General features: G+C 43.2%; 2 protein-coding genes across 2 annotated transcripts in view; both read right to left on the bottom strand.

Annotated features, from left to right (window-relative positions):
* The window catches only part of il15l (interleukin 15, like), a 21,805-nt gene extending 19,997 nt beyond the window's left edge, over positions 1–1,808 (bottom strand). Inside the window, exon 1 of the mRNA XM_050067497.1 lies at positions 1,693–1,808. The gene's annotated coding sequence lies outside the window, so the exon portion shown is untranslated. The remainder of the gene's footprint in view (positions 1–1,692) is intronic.
* A 459-nt stretch (positions 1,809–2,267) lies between these two features.
* Positions 2,268–13,772, bottom strand: part of plekhg2 (pleckstrin homology domain containing, family G (with RhoGef domain) member 2) — a 138,349-nt gene continuing 126,844 nt past the window's right edge. The window contains exons 24-25 of the mRNA XM_050061866.1: positions 12,597–12,701; positions 2,268–9,076 (exon numbers count right to left, since the gene is read on the bottom strand). Of these exons, the coding sequence (XP_049917823.1) occupies positions 6,655–9,076; positions 12,597–12,701 (2,527 nt within the window). The 3' untranslated portion in view covers positions 2,268–6,654. The remainder of the gene's footprint in view (positions 9,077–12,596; positions 12,702–13,772) is intronic.

Below are 13,772 nucleotides of genomic sequence, written 5' to 3'. Positions count from 1 at the left end.
ATCTCTGTGCAAAGTTTCATGTCTCTACGACATACGGGGCATGAGATATGCCCATTCAAAGTTTGACATTTCAATCAGTTGCTATAGCGCCCCCCTTTGGCCAATTGATGTAATATTGCTTCATTCACATCCTCCCATGACCCTCTACCACTGTGCCAAATTTCACATGGATTGACCAAGTCAGTGAGGAGAAAAACATGGAACCGACACACACACAGAGTTTTCGTCATTTTATACTAAAATAAAGCCTTCACCAAAAAAAATAAAAAATTAAATAAAAAAAAGTCTGGCTGACATGGGTTCCAGTCTATAAACATACGTCCTGTGAAAATTCCGACTGTCTGTTGAAATGGTTTCTCATTAATTTGAGATGTGATGTTTTTCTGGAGAAAGAAGTCTGTTCAACAGGAAATCATTAAATTCATGTGAAGCGTGGGAAGATGAAAAAAAGAGGAAGACTCGTCATGACATCATCAAAACCTAAAAAAAAAAAAGACATAACACACTCAAATGACCTCCCGGCAGTTGTTTGCCTTGGCTCACCAGTCAAGTTTCTCTGATAGTTTCCATCCATGTCTGTGAAAACATGGACGCTTCACACACAGAAGTTGTTGATGATGACGATGTTCCTGAAATATGATGTTAAATAACAGACAGAAAAGTGTTTTATGCTGAACATGATGATGTCACAGGGAAGTTGACCTTTGACCTTTTGGTTATAAAACGTCATCACTGCATTCATCATTTTATTCTGTTAGACATTTGTGTGAAATTTTTTCACAATTGGTGTATGAATTCTTTGAGTTCTGGCTCTAAAAATGTTTTGTGAGGTCTCACTGACCTTGATCTTTGACCTTCAACCACCAAATTCTGATCAGTTTATTCTTCAGTACAAGTGGATGTTTGTGTCAAATTTGAAGAAATTCTGTTTCTTGCTGTTCACCAGAATGAGACAGATGCAAGCTCACAGTAACCTTGACCTTTGACAACCAAAATCTGATCAGATCACTGAGTCTAAGTGGACGTTTGTGCCAAATCTGAAAAAAATCCCACAAGGCGGTCTTGAGATACGTTGTTCACAAGATGAGACAAAAAAGGTCACAACAACTTTCACTTTTGACCACCAGAATCTAACAAGCTCATCCTTGAGTGCAAGTGGATGTTTGTGCCAAATTTGAAGAAACACCCTCAAGGTGTTCTTGAGATATCAAGTTCAAGAGAATGAGACAGACCAAGTAAGACCTTAAACCTTGACCTATTACCAACAAAATATAATCAGTTCATGCTTGTGTCCAAGTGCCAAATTTAAAAATATTCCCTCAAATTGTTCTTGAAATATCACGTTCACAAGCATTGGACAGACACCCTTATAAGTCCTGTATTTAAAATCTTACTTAAGTAAAATTACAAAAGTAGCATCAAAATATAAGTAAAAGTGCTGTTCTTTTTCAGATTATAATTTAACGTGTTCTTCAATTTAATGTTGCAGCTGGTAATGTGTGTCGTCCACCACCACTGCTCATTGCCGTCGTGCCCTTCTTGTGTATTCTATTTTTTACCCCTTCCTATTTTCCCTTCTCTCCAAAGGCTTTTTGTGATTGTAAATCTGTGAATTCTGTAAATCAGTGAAGGACCTGAAAAGCAGCAGGAGTTCCCGTCAAACCAAGAAATAAAGACGAGTAAAGCTCTTACCGCAGAGAGAGTTCCAGTGAGGGCGACAGCCGCGGAATGAGCAGGTGAAAGCCAAGGTCAAAGTCTACAGGTCGAGTAGAAACCAAAACTGAAACCGAGCTGCACACATGAGAAAGATAAGATATCTGGAGGGCACAAGCTCACTGATAAGCTTACAGTACATAGTAGTTCACTCTGCTGCAGCGTCTCAAACACCGTGTGGCATGTCTGCTTTCAGAAGCTCCCAGCAGTCAGACCTATCTTTCTATGTATATGAGTGTCTGTTGTCTGTAGCGGAGGCAGGAAACTGTGCAAAACAACCTCCTTCAAAGTGAAGTTTGTGACTGTGTGACTCACACTGGTTGAGGGAAAGTGACTGCAGTCACCTGGTGGGCAGGTTGCGGAGTCACGGGTGGAGACAACAAGATAAGAGAAATGACACAGGTAGAACATGTAAAAGACAGTTTGCAGAAAACAGACAATAATTAGTTCTTCAGACTCCCTCAGGTCGAGTCATTGTTGAACACGATGAGTAAATGTACAGTCTAGCACGGTGAAAATAAAAGACATGAGTCACTTTGTTTTGATTTGCACCACATACCTTTATTTTCCGTACATCTCACTGACGCTATGAGGGTTACCGGATGAAGATTTAGTTAATATTTCCCTTTTCACCAGTTCCCAAAAACATTATGTTCTCTCCAGTTTGTCACCAGTGCCCTGCAGAAATCACACATCTCTTTATTTTTTCTAATATTTGACATTTTCATTTCAATTGTAACCACTAGTTTAATTTTTTAAATACTTTACTTTCTATCACTGACTATCAGTTTCAGTTTATTATTATTATCTGACTCAAGGTCCATACTAAAAAACATACACTCAATACATAAAAACAGATCACTCAATCAATTAACAACATATCCTAGACATAAGAGATAGCGACTATGTTTACATGCACAAAAAATTCCTGTTTTTGCCCATATTCCGAAAAAAACAACTTTCTACTAATCTGTTCACTTGGCTAATGAAAATGAATATTCCACTAACATTCCTGTTTAAAAGCAGCCGTGCATACTCCGATTAACAGGCTCTAACATTATGTCAAAATATGGAAAAGTGGAACAGCTGAGTCGCCTCTGCAGTTTTGCTTAATTTCACATTAAAATAGGATTTTTTCCAAAGTTTTCTACAGGCAGCTGATTCCCTGTTTCACTTCTTCAACCACGTTCTCGAAAAGGTCTGTTGTGATATTTGTGCAAATCCAAAGGTCTGTTTATATCCAAGTTTTCATAATGTTTAAAAGTAGGCATGTTTGCCCTTTCAACCAGGAATGTAGGCTTTTCTCTCGGGCGTAGATTTCTACGGCTACAGCGTTTACTCATACAATGGTTTATATGACGTCTAACGAATTAGTGCTCCATGAGTGACGTCATCACACCACATACTTGACATGAATTTATGTAGGTTGGGTTTAGGAAAAGAAACATGGTTGGGCATCATTATGTTACGTACTTAACATGAAGTTACATACTTAAGTTATGGAGGTTAGATTTTGGAAAATAAGGTTACATAGATTAGATTAGGGAGGGAAAGATGGTTGAGCGTCATCACGTTGCGTACTTAACTTTAATCTGCATAATTAACATAAAGTTGCTTAGGTTAGGTTTAGAAAAAGAAACGTGGTTGGGTGTGGTCACATGACGTACTTCACGTAAAATTATGTTTTGAATATGAAGTTATGTAGGTTAGGTTTAGGAAATGAAACATAGCTGGACATTGTCACGTTACGAACTAAACATAAAATTACACAATCAATATAAAGTTACATAGATTAGGTCTAGAAAATGAAACATATTTGGGCATCATCACCTTACATGCTTAATGTAAAGTTACGTACTTATCATAAAGTAGCGTGGGTTAGGTTTAGTTACGTAGGTTGGGTTTAGAAAAAGAGACACACGATTTGACGTCGTCAAGTTATGTACTAAACATTAAATTATATATTTAACGTAAAGCTGAGTAGCTTAGGTTTAGGTAAATATAGTTACATAGTCTGAGTTTAGAAAAAAATCCATGATTTGATGTCGTCATGCTACATACATAACGCAAAATGATGTATTTAACGTAAATTTGCAGAGGTTAGTTTTAGAAAAAAGAAACATCGTTGGGCATCGTCACATCACGTAGTAAAAGTAAAATGATTTAATTAATATAAATCTGTGTAGGTTAGGTTTAGAAAAAGAAACAGTTGGACATGGTCACGTTACGTACTTAACGTACGTAAAGTTACATAGGTTGGGTTTAAGAAAAGAAACATGGTTGGGTATCGTGACATAACATTATAATTGTAAAATTACATAATTAATGTAAAGTTGCATAGATTTGTTTTAGGAAAAGAAACCTGGTGACAACGTGCCTAAATAACTTGAAGTTCACTTGCTTTCACACGGGACACACGCACCAGTCTCGTGCAGAGTCAGTCTCATCCAGGCTGCTTCCTTACACCCCGTTTTGCTCTTTAAACCACTTCCTTCCTTCCTCCTGTGAGTGCATTGGTCATGTGATCGCAGCCTACATGATTACGTAGGTTATATACGAAATCTGGGGCATTGCCTCTCGTAGGTATACTGTACGTACAAACAGTGCATGAGAGCAGCCAGATCCCAGCCTTGCAAACTGTTGGTGAGCTGGTTTGTCTACAAGACAGAGCTGAGCATAAAGAGGCAAGAGGCTGTGTGTCACAAACTTTGAGATGCATATTCCAAATGCACTGCATGCATGCGCAAAGAATGCTCCCGACACCCCAAAAATACCAGCACATCCTACATGTCTCATTTGGAAAATGCTACATTCAGAAAAAGGCCTAATTTGGAATATCCAGATGGAATATGCTGTTCCCATGACACATGATGAATTTGGAGTATTGCCAATTCTGAATCATAGTGTGCATGTACACATAGTCGCTGGAAGCATTTTCTAAGCTGTGCTCATCACCAGAACTGTAAGCCGTGGGTGTTAAATTTGGTAGAAAATTCGGGTCCATGTCATTGGTTCGACAGCCCATTGGTTCGACATCCCATTAGTCCGACTGTCCGCGGTGTTGAACGGCTCGCGGCGGGCGTATGGTGCGCCGCGACCGGCTTGAGGCGGAGCAGGCTCACGGCTTATGTGTTTGTCACTTTCTTTTTTATTTTAACCCACACCATGATCTTTTCCTGACCCTAACCAAGTGGTTTTTGTACCTAAACCTAACCAGACCTTAACCACAGGGCATCATGATGATTTCGGAACGGACTTCGGAACAATGAGTTTAATATGGTCGGAACAATGGGCTGTCGAACCAATGGGCTGTCGAACTAATGGGCAGTTCCCGAAAATTCAGTGTTGACTCATCAGCCTCTCAAAAAAGCTAGGAATGATTTAATTGACAACCAGACCAAATGAAAACCACGAGCCTTCTGCTTTAATCACCGATTGTAAACATTTCAAAAGTGTCAGTTGTCCCCTGTGTGCAGAGGTCATGCAGCATTTTCCACCTAACCGGCTCTCTGTACTTTTGAAAATTTACTGAAGCTCAAGATGCAAGGTTTCTAAAGGGCACTGACGACAGGAGAGACCGAACCGACTGAACATATCAACATGGGAACAAAGTCATCATTAAAAACACACAGGTATTGGCCTGGTCTGAAGTTAAAGCAGAACTTACCAGACGCGTCATTTTCAGACACACACACACACACACACACACGTGCACACACACACACACACACACACACACACACACACACACGCACGCACGCACACGCACACACACACACTTGATGCATGCACCCAAGAGCTGAGGACACTGTGCAAAATACCAACATTACTTTAAGGATAATAAGTGCCAAAGAGAATAAGACTAACTTCATAAATAAACAATAAAATAATAAAAAAAAGAATAATATAATGGTTAAAAAGATAGATTATTAATAACCACAGTAATCACCAACCTTAAACACTGGCCTCAGAGAGCCTGACATGACATGACATGATGTTTGTTCAACACAATATAAAAGAAAAAGAAATAAAACATTAAGTAACTGTGATTGCATACAGCACTGGTTGGACACTCGACCTTCAATGCGTCTGCAGCTGCAGGATCAGCAGAATTGGATGTAGCCCAGCTCAACACATGCTAAAAGTTACTGATTTAACCGTCTGTTACAAAAGAATGTAGAATGAATTGTTCCTCCAAGATGTCATCACATCCACAGAAAGTCCAGAGCCGCTCAGAAGGGAAAATACAACAAAGAGAATTCAGACCGCTAAATGATGCAAGACCAGCCGTGTGATCCTAATTTTTGGTTGCCAGATCCACAAATTTATCACATCCAGCTGTGGACATTCAGGGATTTTGGGTGCTCATCCAGCACGATCACAGCCACGTTATACATTTCGACTGATGGCAACAGAATTTCTTTACTTTTTACAATATTAAGATCTTTAAAACAATTCCATTAGCATCCATTCAAAGTCTTAGCCCAGATTGAAAAATGCGAGCAATGTGCAGGTAGAATTTCCATTCCTAAAAGGTCATCTGTTCATAAAGCTCTTCCAGATGATTCAATGCGTCGTCTGCATTACATCTAAACCTCAACGCCTCCCACCACGCTGAGAGGAATCAGTGTCAAATAGGGTTGACAACATTCATCATGTCCCATGGATGTCAACTTATCCCCAAGTTGAAGTACCCCATGTTTTGCTACTGGAGAAAGATCATTTCAGCATGAATTTATGAGGGTCTCATGGTCTCCATCAAGCCAGGGTACAGCTCTGGAGGTCTGTGCCATCTACTGGCCACTGAAACCACCAGTTACACTTCTAATGTGTCCTGGCCATAAATTAACAAGTGCACATCTTCTGTAATGCCTTGTTCTCTCCATTACTTTTTTGTTGGCCCTTCTTGTCTTGTAATTCCATGTAAGATCTTTATTTTTTTCATAGTCTGTTACAATTCTGAGAAAGAGGGGGAGGAAGATGTGAAAGTCCATTGATGCTCACTCTCCTTGCCATCTGCCCCTGTCCTGGTCCTCCAGCTCCTGCTCCACCCTGCAGGGTTTGGGTCAGGCTAACTTGGGCGGTGCTGAAGGAGGTTATTCGACCACTTCCAGCAATCTGGAGGTTGACTGTGGTGGCATAGCTGGTCTTCTGGTTCCCCTGTTTGGTAGGAGATGAATGGGCAAAGGGTAGTGGTGATGAGCATGGGGGCAAGGGCGAAGGGATTGAGGGTGCAGGAGGTGTTGTGGATTGGCAATTGTGGTGCTGGTAGGGGGCAGTCAGAGGAGAGGTAATGCCAGAAGAGGAGAGGACCATGCATGAGGAGGAGAGGTTTTGTTCACATGAGGGCCGGGCAACGTAGGCGCAGATCAGCTGGCTGCGACAATTCCCCTCCTCTAGCTCTGGGTCCTCCCACTCTGTCTGGCTGTGTGATGAAACAGGAGAGGAGAGGAGCGTGTGCGAGAGCGAGGAGAGAGGAGAAGGAGAGGAGGCAATGATAGTGGACGTAGCACTTGCATCAAGGCTATCAGTTCCCTTATATTTGTTTGAAAGCTCTCGTACATCTGGCCAGGGCACGCTGGTGAAATGCTGCCCACCAATGGTGCCCTTCCCTGGGGTAAGCTTGCTAGGTGAGAGTGGGGACTGAAGCCCGCCTCGAGGGCTGAGGCAGGAAGGTGAGCTGCCGTACGAGGACCACCCACTCCTTGGACTGGTTGGACAGGACTCCTGCTGGTCAAAGGACCCTCGACCACTACCACCAAAACCAAGGGACCTGCGACTGCTATCTGCCCATGAGCGGCGGAGCCCACTAGTGTTGTTCCGGGACGGGCTAGGGGGTCTGTCCGCCAGGTTGGAGGAGAAAGACCTACGGAGGGTTTGGGAGGTTGCAGGAGGACACGGTGCGGAAGGGGAGGAGCCTCTGGAACTACGCAGTGGGACCACAAAACAAGAGGAAGAGGGGAAAGATGCGTTCTCCAGTGTTGGCGAGCCTATCGAGGAAGAAAAGGAAGGAGATGCAGAGGAGGAAGCAAGTCTAGGGTTCCTAGGTTGAGGTGCTGCAACGTTATTTGCCCAAACATTCACTGACACGCCAATAGGAGGTGGGGAGAGTATCTGAGGGCTCAGACTTGAGGAAGACTGCCCAAAAGCTGAACTTGCTGAAGAGGTCTTGGGTAGCTCCAAAGTTAGGCCTAGTGGGTTATGAGAACTCGCACTTCCTAGACGCGTGCCCCGAGGGTGGGGAGGTTTGTTAGCCATGGGGGAGGAGTAATTATGTTGAGGAGGTGGGGAGCAGAGGCGAGTGAAGGAGGCAGGGGTTGGAGAGGGAGATGGGGACTGAACTCGTGAGCTGGGTTCGGACGCAGAAAAGGGCCGAGCTACACGGTTGTGTGACCCCGACCAGAGAGGATCTGTGGCGTTGGTGCTACCATTAGCTAGCAGCGCCCTCTGTGGACTTACTGACCAACCCCCATTACTGATGGCATGGTTATTACTTACACTGCTAATCGCTAAGCTAACGTTGTTATTGTTGTTGTTGTTTGCATTCTGTGATGAATCAGTTTTGGAGTGAAGGAATGAGGGACGAGGGGAAGGGGAAGAGGGCTGATGATGGGGTAGACTCATAGACGGGGAATGGACTGGATGCTGACTGGGAGGGAGTTTGGGTGAAGGCGATCGCCGTCGTAGATGAGAGGAGGGTAAGGAAGACATGGGGGAGGGGGTTTGGTTTACTGTGTTTGCAGGCGGGGCTTGTTGCGGGGCATTGTTCTTTTTTGCCATACTCTGACTGATGGACTGGCTAATACAGGAGGCAGCTAAAGATCTGGTGAACGCAGAAGAAGAAGCGACGGGGGAAGAGCATGGAGGAGAGCGGAGAGAAGAAGACGGTGTAGGGGAAGAAGGAGGACCTGCTCTCATGGATGAAGACCTCCCAGAAGAAGAGGAAGAGGAAGCAGGGGAGGGTGAAGAAGAAGAGGCAGGGGGAGCTTGCATCGAGGTACCCCTCCCAGAAGAAGGAATAGGAGAGAAACGGGGAAGAGCCCTGGAGATAGTGTTCAGGGAGGTATCCTCAGCAGATACAGTGGTGGCAGAAGATGCTGGAGCACCCCTGAACGGTGAGGAGCAGGGAGGTGCTCGGACAGAGGAGGAGGAGGTGGGAGGAGCTTTGACAGGGGAAGGGGAGCGGTGTCTAAGGCTGGGTCTAAAGGCTGAAGAGGCTGTGGTGAGGTCTGTGTCCAGGCCAGGGGTGACGAAGGCTGGGTTAGGTCTCTCCATCAGGCTGGATGTCTCTGACGAGGTTCGAAAAGATGGGCGGCTGCCTGAAGGGAGGCATCGTGAACCCTGCTGGTCTGATTCCCTAAAACTGAGAGAAAAGCACAGATTAAAAAAGAGCAGACATTTTAAATAGTTTATTCGGATGATGTTCTTTTTTTTGACTGCCATGTCTGAGTCTGAGTCTGAACGATGCAGTATTCAGACTGACATAAGCATCAACTGTGGTTTACTTTGGCTTGTTTAAGGACAAAATGACAAGTATTGAAAAATCATAAACTCTTGCACCATGGCTGACTCCTGCAACTTCTTTAAAGTCTGAATGATACTTTCAACCTCAGTTTCCACCAATTTAGATCTCAGTGGATGAATCAGAAACTATTTGAAGTGGTGCCTGTAAAAATGCAGAAACAATGTATACTACAGTGTTTGGTACCCTTTAGTGTTCAGTTGCACCCTGTGTTCATCCCCAGGTTGTCAACTCTGTGTCATGCCCCTTTGCTTGTGATATGCCAAAAGGCACCTTTTAGCGGGCTGTCAACTAACTCCAATGTAAACCCACACACAGCAATACCTGACACTGAATGCAGCGGACATTTTATAAAGAGTGAGAAAGTATGTGTAGGATGATGATTTGATGTCACATTAGGTCACGTAACAAACGTACTTCTTTTATCCCAAACACGATCATTTTCTAAACTTAAAGCCCCTACAAGGAACTTTCATTTTGAGTTGATTTTGGCGACCCTGTGGACAAAAGCGGTAGTGTTTTGTCGGAATGAAGCCTACATTTCCCATGAGCTCTAGCGCGTATTGTCGTAAAGACGCTTACCTGGCTCGCACATGTGTTTGTTTTGGGGATGAATGAAACAACAAGACGGGAAAACTTTGCCCCCGCTCCTATCGGGGATCCCAGCTCACCTCTGCCGCGCCCCAGCTCCACCTCTCCGGTGTAAGCGCCACTGCCGCCGGGGTAAATGCAGCTGTTGGCTGGTAAGGCTGAAGGCCTGTTTGGCGAGCACTTCCACGGCTTCTTGGACTGAGTATGGAGCGGTGCCTCGCCTCTTTATTTCTCGGCACTCGCCGGACCCTGTCGACGCCTGGCTGGTACCTGTCGTCAGCCCGGATGAGGTGTTCCAGCCCCGTGGCCCCTGCTCTCCTCGTCCCTGCTGGCGCGGGGTGAATCGGTGCAACCTGCGGCCTCTGTGTGTGGCTCCCCGGACAGCTAACGCAGTGGACGCGCCGGCTCCTGCCAGGATTGGGCTGGTAAATGCTAGATCGCTAGCGAACAAAACGTTTATCCTGAAGGATTTCCTGACTTCCCGAGGATTGGATTTTCTCTGTGTGACTGAGACGTGGCTGACTGTTGGTGAGTCCAGTGCTTTCACAGAACTTTTACCCGATGATTGCTGCTATTTTAACTCCCCGTGGACGTCGGGTGGAGGAGGAGGAATAGCGACTATTTATAAGAGTCACTATAAATGTATGTATAAATGTAAGCAGCTAGGTAAGATGACGTGTGTCGTCTGAGTGCCGTAAATCGTTTCGTCCTGGAAGCGACCTGGGGCGGACCCGGAGTCAGTTTCCTAAAGGTATGGATATACACTATATAGAAACAGCTTATCTTCACACCGATGGTCTCATTTGCTGTTGTAGGTCACGCACAGACATCAGCAGAAACCAGAGACTTTTGCATATCCAGTTAAAAGTTCCTTGTAGCGGCTTTAACCAAGCAGTTTCACAACAGTAATCATGTGTTACAACTTGCGTCAGCTGTGTGTCACATTGATAAGCTAAAGGGTGCCCTGTGCGTCACTACCAGATGCCGACGGGCATGACAACATGTCTGTATTAAAGACCTTGGAGTTAACGGGTTGTTTCACTGTCCCTGAACGTCAAAACAGACACAGGAGGGTACCTAGCGTCAGCGCCATATTTTGACGTGTAAGTCCACTGACGAAGCAGCAGTGTTTCACAAGTTGGGATGAGAACGCGTTGGCATGATTTACCGGCAAAAGCAAAGGAAACATGCAGTCTAGTGTTAACGCGACAAGGCGCTGAGAATATTCAGCTGTTTCCGAGAAATTTTCCCCATTCAGATGAATGGATGAATGTTCAAATCTGACGCATATTCAAAGTTGTTCAAGCATTTTGAAAGCCTATTTCTTCATTCATGCATTCACTTAGAAATTCAATCTTTAAAATGTTCCCCAGCTTTTGTACATTCTGGCTTGTATTCAACTTCCAAATCCCATAAAAACTTTTTTAAATATACAGACTTGTTTGGAGCTTGGTAAAAATGTCCTTTTCAGATTTTTACATTGGTTTGTTTTGGACACAATGTTCAGAGCTGGAGTGGAGGACTCAGAGTGCAGAGAGCTTCTCAAACATTTCTCTTTAAATTGCTGCCACGCCCACAATTTTCACTCTACATACATCATTTTTGGTCAAAATGAAGCAAAACTTGTGCACTTTCAAAAAATGATGCTTTGGAAGCAATCTGACTTACACATTTGGCACAGTGAGCCTGAAAGTGAGAGAAACCCTAATAACTGCCGCATTAAACTCAGTATTAACTGAGACCAGAAAACTATTCCACAGCATTCATATATTAATGGGATTATTCAAGGTTTAAGACAACATTGCAGTGTAGTGTCAGCTTTTCAACATGCAGCATTCACACCTGCCATTTCTTCAGAAATTGCATCCTCTAGTTGGCATTTAAAGTCGTCCCAATTCTAAACAAAGAGTGCCTGTTTAAATTAATACTGTCTCTGTTGGGCGCGTTCTTCATGACTCTACATGCCTCCATTACCTCTTGCATTATGTAATATCACATCTGTCTTATGTAGAACTCTTGTTATTTTTGGGGAGGTACTGCAAGGCTGAAATCTAACAGTGTTTTTGTGTGCAGTATATCCCAGTAGTAGCTGGGGAAAAGAATAGAAAATATAAGGCAAAGTGCTAAAGGGCTTAAGTTGAATTCTCTAGTTTAGTGAGTTGGAACACCAACCACAGCTGCTCTCACTTTGTGTGATGTTGTTTGTGTTTTCTACCTGCTAACTTTCTGCTAGCTTGGTAAAACCCTAAACTTCCTTTAGCCCACACACACACAGACACACCCACACCCACAAACAGTTGTTGTGTACTTAAAACACAGCCAAGTGATTTGGCTGAAGGCGAATTTTCCACTGAAAACAAGCCAAGGTGACATTCCTCAGTGTGTTATTAATCTCTGGCATGAACAAAGTGCTAACAGTTCAGAAGAGTTCAGTTCATGCCCCTACGGCGCATTCTTTGAACAAAATAGGCCTGACTTAACCTTTTGGTTTGTTTTACCATGAAATCGATCAAATCGCAGCCTGATTAAACAGTCATGTTTCTATTTCTGACATTTGGTATTTGTTAATGAGCCAAAAGGACAAAACAATGGGCCAAGCATCATCTGGGCGGCTCAGCAGTTCATTTGAATCTCCAAAACATGTCTGAGTAGGGGGTAATCTTAGGTCAGAGCTGGGTTAGCTTTTGGGTTATGCTGAGGTTTAGGATCAGGTTTATAGCTACTGAATGAGGAGATTCTGCAAATTAGTAAATCCCTCTGTTGAACATACATGTCTTGTCTTGTCTGACAGCAAGTCCTTCCAACTCCCTCATGGATTTCACAGGTTTTTGGGGGATTGATGCAGCCTACAATGCCTGATATCGCAGCTGTTTTTCTAAAAAGAAAAAGTGAAATACTTTAATATGTTTCGGCATATTTTGCAGGAAATTGCAGGACCAAGAAAAAAATGACAAAAAAATAGTTGCACTTTTTGGTGAGATAAATAATTTAAAATCAAAGGCAACTCATTCAAGTGACAATAAAACCAAACTGTTCTGAGTTTGTGCTACACTAACCAGTGGCGTAAGGTAGTTATGACGGGTCCTAGTGTGCCCTAGTTACTGGTTATGAAGCCCACACACACACACACACACAGTTTTAGGTGTATATGTAATTTACCAACAGTGTGTCTCACTGCTGCTTTTATGTTATATTTACTTGCAGATTTTGCACTGAAACAAGCTGCTGTGAATCATAAAACCATGATGGAGATGGGTTAGCTGTTTTGAAGGTGTATAAAGAAGATCATATAATTTTTGATTTAACATGAGTTCCTCTTTGAACACAAGTGTATTTCCAGGTGGCAGTCGGACCCCTCCACCCCATGAGCCCCAGTGCAATCACGCCCCTGACATTAACATTACCACTAATCATTTAAAAGAGTACTTCAACCACAAAATGACCATTTGTTTAGCAGTTACTCACTGTATGTTACCTTGAACTTGTAAATAAAATGTCCCGTCCGGTGACCGGAGAATCCAAAAAACCACATTAGCAGTTGAAGTAAACAGGGACTGTGTAGAACAACAGCACAACTACATCCAAACGTCCGTTCACAAACTCTGACACAACTCACTTGAGTCTCATATATCAAGTTGTATGCTCTGTACTTGTCAAACACATGCATTTCACTAAACATTATGATTTCAAAGACTTAGCGAGTGTGTGTGTTCATCTCTCTCGCTCTCTGTTTAGATACCACTGACTAATATGTATATAAACACACACATATATACAGTGGTGTGAAAAAGTGTTTGCCCCCTTCCTGATTACTTACTTTTTTGCATGTTTTCCGCACTTAAATGTTTCAGATCATCAAACAAATTTAAACATTAGTCAGAGATAACACAAGTAAACACGAAATGCAGTTTTTAAATGAAGGGTTTTATTAATGAGGAAGAAAAAA

The sequence above is a fragment of the Epinephelus moara genome, chromosome 2 (genome assembly GCF_006386435.1).
Source record: "Epinephelus moara isolate mb chromosome 2, YSFRI_EMoa_1.0, whole genome shotgun sequence".
Classification (NCBI taxonomy): Eukaryota; Metazoa; Chordata; class Actinopteri; order Perciformes; family Serranidae; genus Epinephelus; species Epinephelus moara.
This window is presented reverse-complemented; position numbering and strand designations above follow the sequence as displayed.